The following is an 18,787-nucleotide window of genomic DNA, read 5'->3' on the forward strand; positions in this document are numbered from 1 at the left end:
AATAACCGAAAGTTTGAACCCCATTCTTTAATAAGAGCGAAGGTTCCGTGCATAGTAAACAGACTTGTTGAATGACACCTGCGGACGTCCATTACTCCAGGTGATAACCACGGGCCACTTCAAACTGCCACTTCACATGAACTCGAATCGCTTGATTGTTTCGGCTTTCGCCGCTTTGATGTTAAATTGTGCGAGGATTTGGACCCAAGCTTAAGACGGGTGGACCGTATCATTATGTGTACTCAACGTAATCTGTGGCTTGGAGTTGGGTCGGGTCGGGGTCTCCGGTCTCCACGACCCGATCACAGTTAACCGTTGGTCCCATCGGTGCATCGTGGTCACCGCGTCTTCATTAAACCCTAACCCACCGCGAGCAGCTTGATGATCCTGCGATCGGCGGGGAGCGGCAAGAACACGTGTCCTGAGTAAGAGGAAACCGCCAGTTGCAACAGGAAGGAAAGAGTGTGGGCAATGCCTGGGGAACAGGGATGTAGCATGGTGGTGTGTTTCGCACGCACACACACACACACACCCACACTTACGAGCCGAGTGTGAGAGTCCGCAGCCCAGCTTGGTTCAAAGGCAAATCGGACGAGTTGCTGCCAACCATCGACCCAAACTGGGATTCTGCGCTCATTGAGTTCTTGCGGAGATCGCTGTAAGAGTGTTCGTGCGTGTTAACAATTTATTTGTTATTACTCCCGTCCGTTGAGCCCACCCACACCACGGCTCGCTCGGCTGGTGCCTTTAAGGGCCGCTTTGAGGTCGTTGCGCATTTTGACGTCCAGGCACCTTTAAGGGTCCGACGAGCCGCCTCCCGTGGTGCGAATCGACGGACGGGATCCTCCGCAGGGCGCGGACAACGGGGCCATTATGAACGAACAATCGGGAATGGCCGCCGTTTGGCTCTGGTTGCAGGATCCAGCCGTCGTGGCCGCTTTCCAATGGCGCTGCGGGGTGGAGGCGCTCAGTCGGAGCGGGACAGGCCTCGGACGCTTTCATCGGGTCAAGCACGCAGAGGGAGCCGCAGAAACGCGATGGAAAGCCAAGGGGAGTCCGAGGATTGACGAGGAACGGTGCGAAAAGGTGACGTCGGCGGCCGACGACGACTGGCGTGGGAACAAGTCTGGAAGTAACGGTTCCCAGGGCGTCGGGGCGTCACTCGACCACGACGACGTCGATGGACATCAAATGCACCACGAGACCGATGAAGGTGAACCCGTTGAGAGAAAAACCCAGGTGGGTGTTGGTGGAAGTGCGGCCGGGGGTGAAGACCGCTGTTTGGGTGGATCGGAGATTGCGAATGGACGAGGAGATGGCGATGGTGAAGCTGTTGGTCACAAACATCTTGAGGTCGTGGGGGGCGAGACCGCCGGAGACCACTTTTCCTGGAAAGGTAATGCTTGTGATGGAATACTTCATCGGCGTGGACCTCACTCCTTGAGCAACGGTGGTGTCCCGAACGACGGTCTTGCTCAGTGCGGTGGTTCTGATAAAAATGAAGATGTTGTCAAACCACCCAGCTGCACTACGAGTTGCAGCGGTTGCACAACTATGACGAATAGGTGCTCCGATGAGGGTGGAGAGACCTGCGACTTCGACATGAAGGAGGGTGGCTCGTGCGTTGGGCTCTGCAAGGCCAGGAGAGCGCCATTCAATTGTCCTGTTCGAGAAGGAAGAGTCTCAACCCCCGAATTGAATTCAGTGCGGAAAACAGGTCGCAAGAACTCCCTTGCGGTCGTTGAGGACGTCATGTTTGTGGCTCATAACCAGGTGCTCTACTACACCTTCTCGACTGCTGCTGAGCTTGGAAACGAGACCTTCTACACCCTGTTCCTACCGTCGCTCTTCTGGATCGTGGACCCGACCCTGGCTCGAGTCGTCGGTCTCGTGTGGGCTTGGGGGATGAGCATTGGTCAGGTGGCCAAAGATCTCATCCGCTGGCCTCGGCCGGCTTCGCCTCCTGTGATAAAACTGGAAGCTTTCTACAACTCCGAGTACAGCATGCCCTCGACGCATGCCATGGCAGCCACCTTGCTTCCCTTTAGCCTGTTGTACTGCTCCTTGGGTCGTGCAGAGGTAGTACAATACCATGGTCCACGGAGCACTTTCACATTTCCGAAGCATCATGACAATCGAGCGATCATTCTACGGTTGATTTTTTTTGGGGACCACCGATGTTAACGTGTGCACGAGGTGGTGGTAAAAATGGGATTAATCAACATGAGAAAGGGAAGAGAGGTTCGGGTAGTGTTTGAGGGGGGGGGGGGAGATGGAGATGAGACGAAGGGTAGGAAGGGCTATTGTCATGAATCCATCATCCAGGGAGGATTTGATGGTGACACCTCGATCTCTATTCCATGTGAACCTGACATGACGAGGTTCTGCAGCAACACGTTTCATGTCACCTGGCTGGCCCCTCGGGCAAAGCACATATTTATACTTTGAACAATTCAATTGTACTCTCTGCTCTACCATGGTGGAGGTGACCTTTAAAATGTTGAATTTTTGGCCGGATTACAGGTCGGTCCCGTTTAGCAGGAAAACTTACAACTCCATAGAAACCCGAGTGAGCGAATCGTGTTTTTCTTGGACAATGCAATTCATTCATGAAGTGATTTCCTTTCTTGTTTTGCCCTTTAGTTTCCTTTCGTGCCTGGACTGTGCCTCGCCTGCACGTGGTGCCTGCTTGTAGGACTGAGTCGGATCTACATGGGAATGCACACCGTCCTGGTGAGTGTACTAACCCGTGTGTTTGGGTATGTGGTGCTCGTTGTGGACAGGACAGGGATGGGGGGGGGGGGTTACATGATGTGTTGGTGCACCGACTGCTTTGAAGCACAAGAGGGAAGAGTCACGTTGAACAGCCTCAGGAATGCGGTTTCACAAAAGTGAGAAAAGAGGAAGCATGTAGTTGAGGTATGCAATCGGCCTGGATTTTGGAAGTTTAACCAGGAATTGGGTTACTTGAAGAACGACTGCATCCTGAAGATGCTGGGGAGGGTGGGAGATTAGAGGGAGTGAGACCGGAGGAGAGTCTATTTTTTTATTTTTTATTTTAAGTCACTAACCTGCTTGTGATTTAACAACAGGTCTTTTGCTTCGGCCTCCACCCATCCATCGGGACCACACTCTGTTCAGAGCATTGGTACTGCCTAAACAGTCTCCTTGGCTATTGGGCACAATCCAGGACGGGTCGCTACTCCGACACAGTATACCAGCAAGCTGGCACTCATTTTGCCGACCTCGGGAGGATGACTGGTAGAGTCTACCCCACCTGGTATTAATTCAACAGCAGAGCGGGATTTGAACTCAGGACCCTCGGATCCGAAGCCCACCACCCAAACCATTAAGCCAACACCAGGCTTCGGCCTCATTGCAAGAAAATCCAAAAATGTTGAGTTTTAGATTCCAAACTCCAAGACTGACGGATGGGATGCTGGAGCGCCAGCCCCGAGAGGAGAGGAGTACTACTTTGAGTTATATATGAAGGCCTTGTTGGCATTCTTTTACTTCAGTAGTTGGGAGCAGCAGGTGGGAAGCGGCATTTGTGGAAGAGGGGTGTGTTGTTAACATTTACATAACCAGTACGTGCGTGCCCATACGTGTGTGGCCGTACGTGCAAAAAAAAAGAAGAAGAATTGTGATGTCATAGCACCGTGTCCTGTCATTGGTTTGTAAATAAATGGCCATAACTTGGGAACCACTTGTCCGATTAATATCAAACCTTGAAAAGGCACATACTCAGGTCCCCAGCAATATTCCTGGCAAGTTTCAATTAGATCGAACCAGTGGTTGTCGAGAAACAGCGGTCGCAGACAGACAGACAGACAAAAAATAATCAGATATAGGTTCGTATATGTATTATACAAGAAATAAAAATATTAAAAAAAAAAAACAAATAGGACCATATGTCTTGAAGCTCACCTGGATCAGGAGCAACAGTGACTCAAACCCCCTCACAGACCCCCTTAAACACCTGAATTTTTTTTTTAAATGCCGTGAACAAACTTCGGTACATCAAGGGTGATGAAGGTTGTGGTCAAGTTTCATGGAAATTGTGTGTAGTTTCGGAGAGAGAGCAAATACCTATTTTTGAGGGTCAAAACCCCCCTCAAATGGACAAAACCCCCATCAAATATTGTCCAATCTCAAATGGACAAGGTAAGCCTATACAAGGTAAGTGCTATGCTGAATCAAACCCTTCCCAGAGTTCCCCCACAGCTATAAAGACATTCACAAATAGTACACACATGAGAATCCCAATGCTACACACCCCCTCAACTGCCGGACCGGTTTCATCGCTTATTGGCGAATCGTCAGCGACAGGCAAGACAGCATTGCATACCAATGAGGCTCCCAAGCATGTACCATGATTTATTTCCATGATAAACATTTGATTTATGTTCATTAAACTCTAGTTTATTAAAGTTGCTTGTGTGTGTGTGTATTCGTTGTGGGTTTGAATATAAACCCTGATGCGTCCGTCCTGGTGAACACCTCCGGTACGTACCTTTGCTGCCCTCCCTCCATCCCGCATGTGCTATAATCTCCAAGGATCACATGTTCGCTTCCAAGCTAGAACCGTTCTGCTCTCCATCCAGGTTAGTCTTAACTGGGTGGACACAATATATATATATATATATATATATATATATATATATATATATATATATATATATATTGGCGGCCCTGGCATGGGTGAACCACGAGGGAGGGGCTGTCTCGGGTTCCTCTCTGAACTCACCGGAACCACAGATCATCGCACACAAATAACTTTGTGTCGCGGCGGGTCACTGAACGACCGCGAACACCAATAACTTGCTTGACCACGTAACTTCGGGTCCTCCATCTAATAACCATTTTCCATAAGGACGCATGACCTCCTTACCGGGGATCACACCCTCGGTACGTACTTGCGTTAATCAGATTACCGACTGGATCAGGTGCAGCCGAGTGGAACTGACAAGTATGTACCGGCTATGAAACATATTTGTGGGGAATAACGTCCCAGTTAAGCTCGGGTGTGGGCCATGCTGAACTAATGGAGGAAAAGACAAGAATGTGCTGGGTACATTTCTAAATATCACATTTATTTAAAACCAGAATGTGAGGAAAGTTATGTGGCACAGTAAATGGGGTTTATTGCAAATGTACAGCAGGGAAAGCAAGGAATTTGTGGGGTGTGACAAAAGGCAAACAATGTTACAAAAGGAGACAGTGCAGAGTTATCCCGTTAGTTCTTACAAAGTCTAAAGTTGCACTCTGACAGGCATCAACACACACACACACACACACACACACACACACACACACACACACACACACACACACACACACACACACACACACACACACACACACACACACACACACACACACGAGCAAAATTCGAGATAGCCCAGAGAGAAAGAAGCAGATGAGGAATAACGATCTCTCAACACCTGGCGTGGCCGGCAGACCAGCGCATCCCAGAACACTTAGGAAAAGGATGGAGGGAGGAATACTGAGGGTATTTTGGGTGTTGGAGTGTGAGGTGCGAGTGTAACACAACATGGGGGGTGCGGCATAGTGCAAGAGGAAAAATGGGAGGTTTAAGTCAGTTTGATTCGCTCTTTTAGTGCGCTCTTGAGTCCTGCCCTGAAAAGAACAGTTGGGCTTTGCCTGCATTGATTGCTCTTTTGTGCATCCACAGTAGACCAGAGAGATGGTAGAAGAAAGATGCATGAGAAGAAAGACCCTATCCTATTCGTGCAAGTGTCGATTTAATCTAATGAGCGTCAATTGGAATGGAGCAGCTTCGGCTCGTAGCAGTAACGCGTGACCCCACGCTTGATCATGTGGACTTGTGGCGCCCCTCGCTCTGCGCTACCTGTCTCACTGGCAAGGTCCGATGTCTGGCGAATGCTGCTCCTCCCCTGTCCCCGCTCGTCCTCTCCCTGTCCCCAATGATCTACCAACAACGAACTGCTCTGCGATCTTCAACTCTGTCTCCGAACTGCTCTTTATATGAGCCCTGGACGAGGGGAGGAGCCAAAAATCAGATCAAACGGGGCTGGAAGTGAAATCACGCTTCCCCATTGGTCCATAGCGGTCGTAGCCAGGCCCCGAACACAAAAAATGGCTCAGTTGCTCGCTGACCCTGTCACGCGTCGGATCTCCGAGTGTAACATCGGGCCATGGTTTTTGGACGCTCTCTCCAGCCCCGAACGTGCGCTGGTCTCCAGTCAAATGTGGGATTGTAGGGAAATCCCTGTGCCACCCGTCGGTCCCTAAACGAGTTCCAGTGCATGTTCACTCTTCGAGTTATACCCCGAAATAACCCGACCTACGTCTTCACCGGGTCCTTCGAGGCTATGGTGAGAGTTCAATGATCATGCGGCGGTTGTAGATTAGTACGAACATGTTGTGGCATTTGTAGTGAGCGGACTGTAATGTAGTATTGTGTGGAAGAGGTTGAAGTGCCTTGTGATGGAATTGTGAATGAAGGTCACGTTTGCAGTGGGAATATATCAGCATGTTGTCGATGCGGGGATTTTTCATAGTTGTCTGAAGTGGTTGTGGTGAGCGTGGTACAGTTTGGTGAGCTGAATGAAGGTGTGAAGCAAAATGGCGGTTGAGAATCGGTGCGCGGTTTTGAATGGAAAATTGGCGCGCGAATGGACGAGGACGACGCTCGTAGCACGCCTGCTTACTTCCTATTGATTGGCGTGCGTGCTTGCTTGCATGTTTCGTGTGAGAGAAAGAAAATGAATGGAAGAACTGTGAGATTTACAGGTTATAAGAGATCGAACTGAAAGAGTTCCACGCAACGCATCTTTCCCCTTTACCCACTAGACATATGGAACGGACTAATACACATATTGAAATAACTGCCTTGGGATCACTGTATGTTGTGTGCCATTGCCTTGGAGGCATGCGGTTTTACAGAAGCGCAACACCATAAATATATGTGTGTGTGTGTGTGTATATATATATATATATATATATATATATATATATATATATATATATATATACATATATATATATATATATGCATGTATCCTCTGGTGTCGGTCAGTTCAAGGCCGGCTTCCACTCTCCTGTTGTGTATCCTTGCAATACTCAATTGCTGAAGACGTCTCCTCCATAGATTTCAAAATATACTAAAAGTACAAATGATGTATTCTCAATGTATTCCCTCGAAGCTGGTGTTTTGGAGCTGGATTAATGAAGATGTGTAGAACAAAGCAAACTTTCTTTGCACCTGCCCTCCTTGATCACCCAACATTCCCACTTTGTGGAATCACCTTTTAAGTCTGCTCTTCCTTCCAATCATTTAAGATGGCAACCTATCACCATCTTGTGTTGTCGGTCCTACACCTCTGTCAATGTTAAATCTATGGTCTACATTCTACAATCTAACTTCATTGCTTCTATGTCAGTTTAAATAATGGACTGTGTAATTGGTCTTCTCTTTTGCCCCGTCAGGATGTTATTGCAGGTGTTGCGTTGTCCGCGTTATTCCTGGCCATCATCCTGCCTCAAATGGAAGCACTCGATGCATTTCAACTCCAATGGCCATCCGTGGTCGCTGCCATCAACCTCGCTCTGGCACTCGTCTCCTTCCAACTCGACGACTGGAGTACGTCACGCGGTGACACGGCACAGATTCTCGCTCTTGGGACGGGAATCGCAGTCGGCTCTGCTTACACTCATGCACTGGGCCTGGCTCCAGCAGGTCTGACTGATCGGCTGGCCATTGTTCAAAGCCCAAGTCGCATGTTGACCCTCGGTGCATTACGCTTCACCTTCGGCCTTCCTTTTCTGGTGCTCACCAGAGTCATCCTCAAGGCCGTTTCCATCCCCCTAGCATGCTGGTGAGTTTTCAGTGTTGGTCTTTCACGACGGTGAGTTCATTTGTATCGAAATAATGCCTTAAACACACCAGTCAATAATTCGTAACCAATATGTGGGAAAATCCTGAAGCAAACATTTCAGGTAGGTGTGGTGTATGTGCAATGTATATAGGTGATTGTAGATCTGGGGGAAAAAAAAAACCAGCAGTGAAGTTGTACAAGGCATGAACAATGCAAGGAAGAGCTGGATTTTGAGATAAACGCATTTGGTTTGCCTGAGCAGATGTTTGATTCAATAATACTGAACGAGAAGGGCACTCGGTGGAGCGCTTACCTCTTCCACGTAATGCCGAATCCACGCGAACATATCGGGTCCAATACATTTTTGAAATATCATGCGAATATCGTTTTTGGCTCAATCTCTCAATAGTGAAAAATCACTTTGATAATTAAATAATTCTTGCATCCGGATCCGGATTTGGATCTTCACCAATATCGAATCAATTCATCCTTGCGAGACACCCTACCTGTCCACCAAGTTTCGTCTGAATCCGTCGACAACTTTTTGAGATATCGTGCTATATATCATTTTTTGCCCGATCTCTCAATGGTGAAGAATCGCTTAATAAATTCCAGTAGCCGGATCCGGATCCGAATCTTCACCAAAATCCAACCAGTTCATCCTTGTCACACACCGAACCTGTCCACAAAATTTCGTCCGGATCCGTCCATAACTTTTTGAGATATCCTGCACACAAACAGACAAATGAAATTGCTCGTTGAGCAAGGAATTGCCGGAATAACTTTGTCACATCTCCATGATGTCTGAAAAAACAAAAACCTGGAAATCAATTTGGTTCTTATAAGTTGATAGTGCTACTGTTTAATGAGTTATAGCACTTAGTTTGGTCATGATCATAACTTGGAAGTCAATCAGACTTGAAATGGCGTTTTCATCGCAATTTGAAAGTTTTGACCCGACCCCCCTGACCTTCGACCCCCGACCGCTAAGAAGGATGTTGGTGTGACACCCCAATGAGACATATGGTTGGATGCAGAATTGGAAGATGCACATTTTGGATTTGGTTTGAAGTCGATACGACCATTTTAGCGGACGTTATTGCGAAAATAATAATTTCGGTTTTTCGGTGACCTTGACCTTGACCTTTGACCGAGATTCACCAAAAACGACAAGTGTCTAAGTTGGACCATGGCCGACGTCTGTACCCAGTTTGGTCATGATCGCTGAAACGGTGTGGCTGCTGCAGGGTAAACAAACACACAGACAGACAGAATGACACACACAACCGACCAACATAATTGTCGAAATCCGAAGGATTCCGGCAATTAACAAACAGACAGACAGACAGACAGACAGAAAGGGGTGAAAACATAACCTCCTTCACCTTCGGTGGCAGAGGGAATAACTGTAAAACCTTTTCTCTCAACACGTCAATCATCAACTCTGTGATACTTATCCAGGAATCCAACCACATCCCCTCTACCGTCTTTTCTTTGCCACTATCATATAAAACATCGATTGCTGTCAGAGCGCTAACATGTCAGTTATAACGGTGTGGGTAGGTGCTCCACAAATGGACGCTGTCCTTTTTTTGTTTGTTGTTTTTTTTCTTTCTCCGCACAGATCTTAGGCTTACGGAGTCGCTCGTCCATCAATACTTGTAAGTGTGTGTTGTTTATATAGCATAACATATACTCTCTGCTAACTCGCCTAGCCTACCCCCACCCCTTTCTCTTTCTCTTTCTCTGTCCCATCCTTGCTCTATCCTCTCCCAATACAGTGCAGCACCCTCCTCTCTCATGGTTGAAAAAAGTCCAACCTTTCAGTATTGGGACATCGTAAAGAGAGTGGAGATCCTCATCGTTGTCTTTGTCACAGGTCACAGAGACAAAAACTTTGTACTTTATGTCGATGTACTGGAATCTCTTATGTTCCTTTCCTTGCACCGGACCACTACAACTACAGCTGAAGGGATAATGTTCATCTTCGCGACATGAAATCGTTGCCACCAGCTGTTCAAGCCAAATTGAAGGAGCATTGGGTCGTCGTGAAGAACCATCGATTCTCGGCTACTCCTAATGGCCAAACACACGGACAAGAAAATGCAAAAAGTAAAGGGGAAAGGGGGTTTAGAATAAACCTTACGGAGAATCCTGATGCGTTTAGGAGATGGATGATTTCTGGTCCTGAACAAGCCCGACTCGTAACTAGCTTTGAAAACGAGTACTTGTCATCAAATGACGAAGAAATCGACGACCGACATCACGAGGAAGGCCTTTCAACACGGAAGTCGTTCCAACATCAAGTGAACAGCCTCACCGAAACAATGAACGGATATGGGGATCCATTCCGAGATGACTGTTTGGAGCTTCTTGTCTTGCGGACACGACAACGTGCGGATCAACTTGTGTTTTCCACCGTTCGCAATTTTGAGAATCTTGGTTTATCCCAAAACCAAAGGTTTCAGAAGGATGTTCTGCAGGACAGAACAAAGTCAATGCATGACTCAATTAAACGAAACAACTTACCATTACTTAAGACACCGAAGCTCAAGATCAACCCCCAAAGCAAAACAGCTTGCATCTGCCCGGATTGATGCACACCTTTTTTTGGTCATCTATACATCGCTAACCAGCAAAGAGGTGGTGATCTGGACGTGTTCTTCTCCCATGATAAGCAGATTATCCCCCTGGTCTATCTGACTATGGTAAACTTTGGACAGGCACTAAATGAGACCTCATGAGATGCTTCGATACAAGTTGGCAAAATGAAATTCCTGACATGTTTGATTACAAAATCTTTGATGGGGCAGCATTCGTGCGTGCTCTACCGACTGCCACCAATTTCATATATTATGCAGAGAATGTATTCTCACCTTTACTTGAACGTGAGCTACAGCATGTTACTGACAGGGGAGATGACGTCGAGGACCATTATGTGCCACACAGTATCAAAGCATCAACAAGGAAAAAAAGAGACAGTGGCATCCGTCTGAAGGTCAGCCCACAAACAGATGCCATCGAAATGGAAAGATTTCCTGCTTGGGTCCACAAACAAATCGGAGCTATTTGCCTATCTGACACAGACTGTGGATAAACGACCATGGCCAGTCTAAGTCCATTATCATCACGAAGGGTGTTGAAGTTGTCTCAAACACTACTGGCCAAAAAAAATATGCCAGATTGCACATATGAGGGGGCATATACAAGAATAGTCCACATCGTACATGCACTTCTTGAAGGGGCGAAGAAAATCCTGGTACGGACTGTCGATACTGATATTCTAGTCATTCTGAGAGGCCAATTATACCCTCTGCCACCGAAGGTGCAGGAGGTTATGTTTTCACCCCTCTCTGTCTTTGTTTGTCTGTCTGTCTGTCTGTGTGCAGGATATCTTAAAAAGTTGTGCATGGATCCAGATTAAATTTGGTGGGCAGGTTGAGAGTGTGACAAGGACAAACTGATTCGATTTTGAAGATCTGGATCCGGATCCGACTACTAGAATTTTTAAAGTGATTCTTCACTATTGAGAGATCGGGCCAAAAATGATATATAGCATAATATCTTAAGTTGTTGACTGATTCAGATGAAACTTGGTGTACGCATTGGGTGTATGACCACGATGAATTGGTTTGATTTTGGTGAAGATCGGAATCCGGATGTGGATACAATAATTATTTAATTTTCAAAGTGATTCTTCACCATTGATAGGGCCAAAAACGATATATAGCATGATATTTAAAAAATGTATTGGGCCCGATATGTTCTCGTGGATCAGGTATTACGTGGCAGAGGTATCGGCTCTACCGAGTGCCCTTCTCGTTTGATCTGCAGCAGCTTTGTCCTGAAATTGACCTCTGGGTAGTATTTGGTGGTGGCATGGACTATTGTCTGTACAGTATCAATTCAATCTGTATCACCATGGAGAAAACATCATTGGCACTTCCTATATTCCATGCATTCACCGGTTGTGATACCACATCTGCCTTCTTCAGGAAACGGGGGGGGGGGGGGGATGAAGTTGCATTGCAAGCATGGAAGAGCTACCATTTGATTACAGGTGCCTTTCTGTTGATACAAAATCACCCATTTGAGGAAGTTGAAGCAGATTCTAAGCATTTCAATCATCTGGAGCATTTAACAGTCATCATGGATGGAAAAACCAGCGCTGATGGACAATGTGAACGGTGCAAAGAGGGAACGATTCTTCAAAAAAAAAAAAAGAGAAGGAGCCTTGAAAAGTTCCCACAAACAAAGGACGCTTTGCTACAGCACACCAAGAGAGCAGTCCTTCAAACTTGTATTTGGTCAACAAGTTGTCAAACTCGGCCACTTGTTCCTGAGCCAGAAGATTGGGGTTGGACAATGCAGGATAATCATTGGAATCCGGTAAGGATGACGAAACCTGAAGCTGCCAAAGCCTGCACAACACTGATAAAGTGTGAATGCAAATCTGAACGTGGCTGTCATTGTTGTAAATGTGCAAAACTTGGACTCACTCGTGTAGATCTGTGCAGCTGCACTTGTGGAAGAAAAACAAACAAACAAACAAACAAAAAAACACTGCCATTGAAGTATGACATTCATGTTTCGATCTTTTGAGTTCAATAAAAATGATGGATATTTGATGGTTTTCAGATTTTATTTTTTTTTATAATCCATCATGGCAATCTGGTTCAACATCCAGCTTTCTTTGCTTTCTTTTTTTTTTCTTCCTTCGATTTGAATAAATAACTATAAGCTCCATGGAGATCCTCATTCCAGAAAAAAAAAATTAAATCACTTTTAGATATACCATCTGTCCACAATATACAGTGCTGATAGAAAGTCAACACCCCCTTTCAAAATTTTAATCTTTGTTGCCTTACAGCCTTGAATGAAATTGCATTAAATCAGATTTTTTTCCACCTTTATTTACACATCATAACCCACAAATTCCACAGATTTAAGAAAATTAATTAACAATACAAAACGAGAATATATTGGTTGGATAAGTGTCCACCCCCCACCCCCCCCCCCTTATAATCGCAATTGTAAATTAGCTCAGGTGTAACAAATCACCTTCAAAATCACACGCCAAGTTAATTGGCCTCCACCTGTGTTAAATTGTAGTGATTCTGATTAATTTAGAATATAATCCGCTGTTCCTGTAGGTTTACTCTGCTGGGTAGTGCATTTCACAGCAAAGACTCAACCGTGAGAACCAAGGAGCTTTCCAAAGACCTCCGGGATAAAGTTGTGGAAAGGCACAGATCAGGAGATGGGTATAAAAAATATTTCAAAGTCCTTGAATATCCCTTGGAGCACAGTCAAGGGGCAATCATTAAGAAGTGGAAGGTGTGTGGTACCACCGAGACCCTGCCTAGATCAGGCCGTCCCTCCAAACGAGATGACCAAGGAAGGAGAAAACATCAGAGAGACCACCAAGAGGCCTTTATGGTAAAGACTGGTCACTGTGTGCATGTGACAATATCCCAAGCACTCCACAAGTACTGTGCACAAGGAAAGCACAGTACGGTGGCAAGAAGCAAGTGTTTACTCGAAAAAGCCCACTTTGAGTCCTTTTTGAGGGGATGTTTCTCACCATCAGGGACTGGAGCACTTGTCAGGATACAAGGGAAAATGGATGGAGAAAAATACAGAAACATCCTGGAGCAAAACTGTCCTGTCAGCTTGCCTGTTTTTTTTTTGTCCTGTCTGTCCTGAAGACCCCAATTCTGTCCTCTGCTGGAAAGCTCAAATTGGGACGGAAGTTCACCTTTCAGCATGACAACGACCCGAAGAACTCAGCCAAAGCTTCACTGGAGGGGCGAAGAAACAAAAAGATAAATGTCCTTGAGTGGCTCAGTTTGAGCCCCAACCTCAATCCAATCGAAAATCCGTGGCATGACTTGAAGATTGCTGTCCATCAACGCTCCCCACGCAGCTTGACTGAGCTTGAACAGTTTTGTGCAGAAGAATGGGTAAATATTTCCCAATCAAGGTGTGCAAAGTTGGTAGAGACCTATCCAAACAGACTCACAGCTGTAAATGCTGTCAAAGGTGTTTCCACCAAGTATTAACTCAGTGGGGGGGGGGGGGGGTGGACACTTATCCAACCAAGATATTCTAGTTTTGTATTTTTAATTAATTCTCTGAAATTTGTATAATTTGTTTTTCACATGGAAGTTGTGGGTTACGATGTGTAAATAAAGGTGGAAAAAGTCTGATTTAATGAATTTTATTTCTAGGATACAAGGTAACAAATGTGAAAATTTTGAAAAGGGGGTGTACATTTTCTATAGGCACTGTCGATAACCACGTACAAGAAAAAGTATTTAAGCAATGGCTCTATTGAGCCATATTTAGTCAAATATGGCTGCCATCTTTTTTCTTGAAAATTTTTTCAAACAAATGATTTCAATCGATTACTTGTATCTGAAAACATATCAAAAGACATTTGATTGATGTTTCTATCAGGTCTAGTACTGAAAGAATGACTACATATTCTGACTTGTCCATGGCGACCATCTTGGATTTTACACCCTTAACATGGACTGATTTATTTATTTATTTATTTATCAGCATGGGATTTTTTTCATGTTTCTACCCATCACTACTCGTCAATTTTTGGTGCTTTTGTAACTCTTGTAACTATTTTTTCGCTAAGCCACCTGCCTTTAGAATTACCATTTATAACATTTTATAATTACCCTTTATAACCCTTCAGGATCACCCTTTATAATTGCCTTTTCTCTGAAGCAGCGGAGGTTATGCAGGTTTGCTATTATTACCTCTGTGACCGTAGGTGAAGGAGGTTATGTTTTCACCCCTTTCCTTCTATTTGTTTGTCTGTGCACAGGATATCTCACAAAGTCGTGGACGCATCCACATGATATTTTGTGGACAGGTTTGGTGTGTGACAAGGACGAACTGATTAGATTTTGGTGAAGATCCGGATCTGTATCCGACTACTAGCATTTTAAAGGGATTCTTCACCATTGTGAGAGATCGGGCCAAAAACGATACATAGCAAGATATCTCAATGTATTGGGCCCGATATGTTCTCGTGGATCAGGCATTACAGGGCGGAGGTATGCACTCGATCGAGTGCCCTTCAAGTTTCTGATTGTTTTCTCAAATTGTGAGTTCAACGGGCGACCTGTGTTGATGGGTTTCTGTGAAGCCGGTGAATGGGGGTGGGGAGGTTGAAGGCCTGAGTGCATGGAGGGGAAGGGTGAGGCTTTTTTGTTGATTTGCCAGCTGTGTGTGTGTGTGTGTGTGTGTGTGCGTGCGTGTGTGTGTGTCACTGAGGGGGGGGGTGACGCAATCACCATATAGGTAATGTGTTAGTATTTTAATTTTTTGTATACAATGTCGAGGCTCGTATGAGAGCGAACACAGTGAACGTACGACAAGGGTGTATGAGACAAGAGGGGTGGGAGAGGGAAAGGACAAAACAGTGGGGAACAGAAACATTAGAAGATTTGTAGAAAGGATTAACGGAGGTCGAAAATATCGTGGTTTTGGATGGGGGACGATAAGAGATGGTGGTGAACAGCTGTATTGAAGACCTGGAGGGATGAATGGGATTGAAGAGAGTGTGGGAGCTTGTTCCAAAGGCGGGGAAAAAAAGAGGAATGAAAGAGTGAAGGTGAGCAGTGATTCTTGATTTTGGTAGTTTTACCAGAACAGGGTTGCTGGTGGGGTGAACCTTGAGCACCCTGCAGAAATATGGCGGGGGGGGGTATGTGCATATTTCACATGAAAGGACAAAGACATCAGAGAGACGTTGATGCACTTTTTGACGTATTGTACATGGGATTTGATCCTTGAGACCCCAGCATGATGAGCTTGTGCTGAGCTGGGAACACCTAATGGAACAATTCAACCAATCCATCTCAACAAAATGTCAACATGGTTGTCTGCAATTGTGTGTGTGGGGGAAAAGCTTAACCAGCTTTGCTTTATGGTCGATTGTCCTTATTGTATGTGTTTGTCTGGGCAGGCTGTTTGGAATTCCAGCGGACAACCAGCGCGAGGCGAGGAAGCATGCCAGGGTGGAGTTGCTGTACCGTTACACCACTTATTGTACCGTGGCCTTCAACGCTGCCTGTACGGTGCCTTACCTGAGTTTCCTTCTAGGACTGTAGTGGAACAAGCCAAAGTTCTATTTGGAGCACCCAGCAGGACGGCTGTAGGTTGAGACCATTTGGAAGAAGCAGAGGGTCTTGCCCACAGCGGATGTATGCAAGCTTCGGTTTTCAAAAGTTAAAAAAAAAAAAAAACATTGTTGGAAGTTTGCAGTTGTCCTCTTTTTCCATACTTGTTGGAAAAGCCCATTTTAACCATCTTAAACATGTGTGGTTTCTTATGCAGAACACCACGAAAACCTATGGATCTTTCGAGCAGTCTGGAACGTAGTTCGGATGTTTGCTGTAAATGCTTGTTTCACATTTTATTTTCTCACCGAAAGACCCACTTTTCGCCAATTAATTTAGTTACAAGCCACCTATGGTTCATAACCAAAATGACGAACTTCTAAAAGATGTTTGTCCAAGTACCATATATAGTGAAGGAGTTTTGTGTGCAGGCTGTCTGTACAAAAAAATAAAATAAAACCTGCATACAACGTTTGCATTATTCGCTCAGTGGTATCCAAACACCCACATTTGTGGCTAAACCCAGCACGTCAACTTCTATAACCGACTTGCCAGTAGCGAGTGAACTTTTAACTACGTTTGTGACATCATAGCTCCATTTTTTTTTGTTTACAGGAGGATTGCAGTGCACTGTACATGGTCGTTCTTGGATTAGTCGGTAAATGTATAACGCATGATTATTAGGCAGCGTTTGCCAAGAAAATTTGCTCCTGTGGAATAGTTGGCTGCCTAACGTGGTTCTGGTGACAACGGTAGAGTCAGATGCCATGACATGCACTGTTTGGGTTGGCAAGGGACCAAGCATTTAAAATGCTGCTTCAAAGAGTTTCCGTGCAGTGCAGCTCGTTTGCAAAAATGTCACTTCATATGTTGAAACTGGTTCCTGCCAATAAAACCTGTTTTTGAACTCTGTTACCCACGAGAGGTTATCATTTGTTGTTTTAACTCATGCCCTCGCATCAAAAAAAGGCAAATGTTTACTTTTGCCTCATCAGGTTCATTTGCAAATATGACCTGCTTTCCTGGAGTTGCCAATTTTTTTTGGATTCCTTCGTTTCCTGTACATGTACGTGTAATTATTCTCGCCCCAAAAGGGATGCGAGACGATTGCAATGCTCCTCACGTACGTATGTATCTGTCTGTGTGTCCGCCTCTGTATCATTTTGCTTTAAAAAAAAAAAATTCTGTAACCGCTTGTCCGATCGATGCAAAACTTTAAACATGTGAGGGACTCTTCATGGAGAATATTTTATTGCTATCTCTGAATTGAAATCTTTATCCGAAAAATCTGAAACTTCATACATCTGATTTGTGACCCGATTCAAGTGAAGAATTAAATTTATGATGTTCATAACCCACGCCAAGAAACTATTTGACATAATAGGGTGCATGGATGATACGGATGTATGTATGGGCTCATAAGATATTGTGTTCAGTTAACGATGGTATTTTTGTTCAGAATGAATGCATGAGGTGAGAGTGCTGTTCCAGTTATCCCCACCACCAAAAGTGGATGGAGGATATGTTTTCACCTCTGTTTGTTCGTCTGTGAGCAGGATATCTCAAAGTTATGGATGGATTAGGACTAAATTTGGTGGACAGGTTGGGTGTGTGACAAGGATGAACTGATTCGATTTTGGTGAAGATCCGGATCTGTATCCTAGAATTTAAGTGATTCTTCACCATCGAGAGATAGCGACAAAAACTATATCCTCCATCGAATGGGACCATACTCTGTACAGAACATCCATGCTGCCAAAGCAGTCTCCTGAGCTATTGAGCACAATCTTGGACGGGTCACCACTCTGACACAGGATACTCAAATGGCTCGATCATCCCAGCAAGCTGGTTCTCATTTTGCCAACCTCAGAAGGATAACAGGCTGAGTCAACCCCACCTGGTATTAATTCAACAGCCAAGCAGGATTTGGACTCAGGATCTTCGGGATCCCAAGACAAGCTCGTTTGGGTAGGAATTTGTAATTGTTCAGGGTGACAACAATAACTCACCTACTCTTCATGAGACACTGTGGGATGTTTACCATCCACCAACGATTAGTGCTGGCAGACAGATCCTCTGGCTCAACGTCTGTCCGATAAACTGTCGGATGTGAAACGAGGGTAACAGTTTGTGGCCGAGTCGAGAATCCCAACCCAGACGAGACCCTGCACTTGCTTTTGAGCTATCTCCAAGCTATCCTTTCAGTCCCAAACATCACCCTTTTACCAGGTTAGTGTCAGTTCAGGAAATAAATCTGTTTCTCTAATTCACTTTTATTGAACGCCAAAAATCAGAATTTGGGAGAGAGTTGGGGTGTGGTTTAAAGATAGAGGGCAGGGGGTGGAAAAGAACATGTTCAAGGAAAGACTTCTGGTTCAGGGATTTTTCCACATGTTGGTTGAAACTGTAGCTGCTGCTTCCACCTCATTTAAATGCAAGTTTTCCAAACCAGATTTGTCGTGTTTTTCTGTTATACAGGCAGGGTGTTTCTAAAAGATTGATATAACTTTGACTTCCTGCCATTTCTTTGTTTTTTTGACCAATACCGTTTTCCTTTTCAGGGTTGGGTGGTGTTATCGTGGTATTTGTTCTTTTGGATTTCTAGCTCCTTAGCTCAACAATGCCATTGACTGTGAAGCAGAAGACAAAAGTGGTGGCACTGTGATGCGAGACGAAATCACATGTCGACTTTTGCCGGGAATACGACCTCAGAACACGTGATGGACCCATAAATTGTTGCATTCAACGTATTGTGAAGCATTTTGAGCACAAGGGTACAGTGCA

General features: G+C 45.2%; 1 protein-coding gene across 1 annotated transcript; it reads left to right on the forward strand.

The window, feature by feature from the left end:
- The first annotated feature begins 873 nt into the window (after positions 1-873).
- On the forward strand, positions 874-16,918 carry LOC147014001 (sphingosine-1-phosphate phosphatase 1-like). The gene is made up of 4 exons (XM_085851522.1): positions 874-2,079; positions 2,644-2,733; positions 7,474-7,862; positions 15,850-16,918. The coding sequence occupies exons 1-4, from the start codon at positions 874-876 to the stop codon at positions 15,992-15,994; spliced, it is 1,830 nt and encodes a 609-aa protein (XP_085707648.1). The 3' UTR covers positions 15,995-16,918.
- Positions 16,919-18,787: the final 1,869 nt, after the last annotated feature.

Source organism: Eptatretus burgeri, chromosome 13 (assembly GCF_056783735.1).
Source record: "Eptatretus burgeri isolate ZD-2024b chromosome 13, Ebu_testis_v1, whole genome shotgun sequence".
In the NCBI taxonomy this organism is placed as follows: domain Eukaryota; kingdom Metazoa; phylum Chordata; class Myxini; order Myxiniformes; family Myxinidae; genus Eptatretus; species Eptatretus burgeri.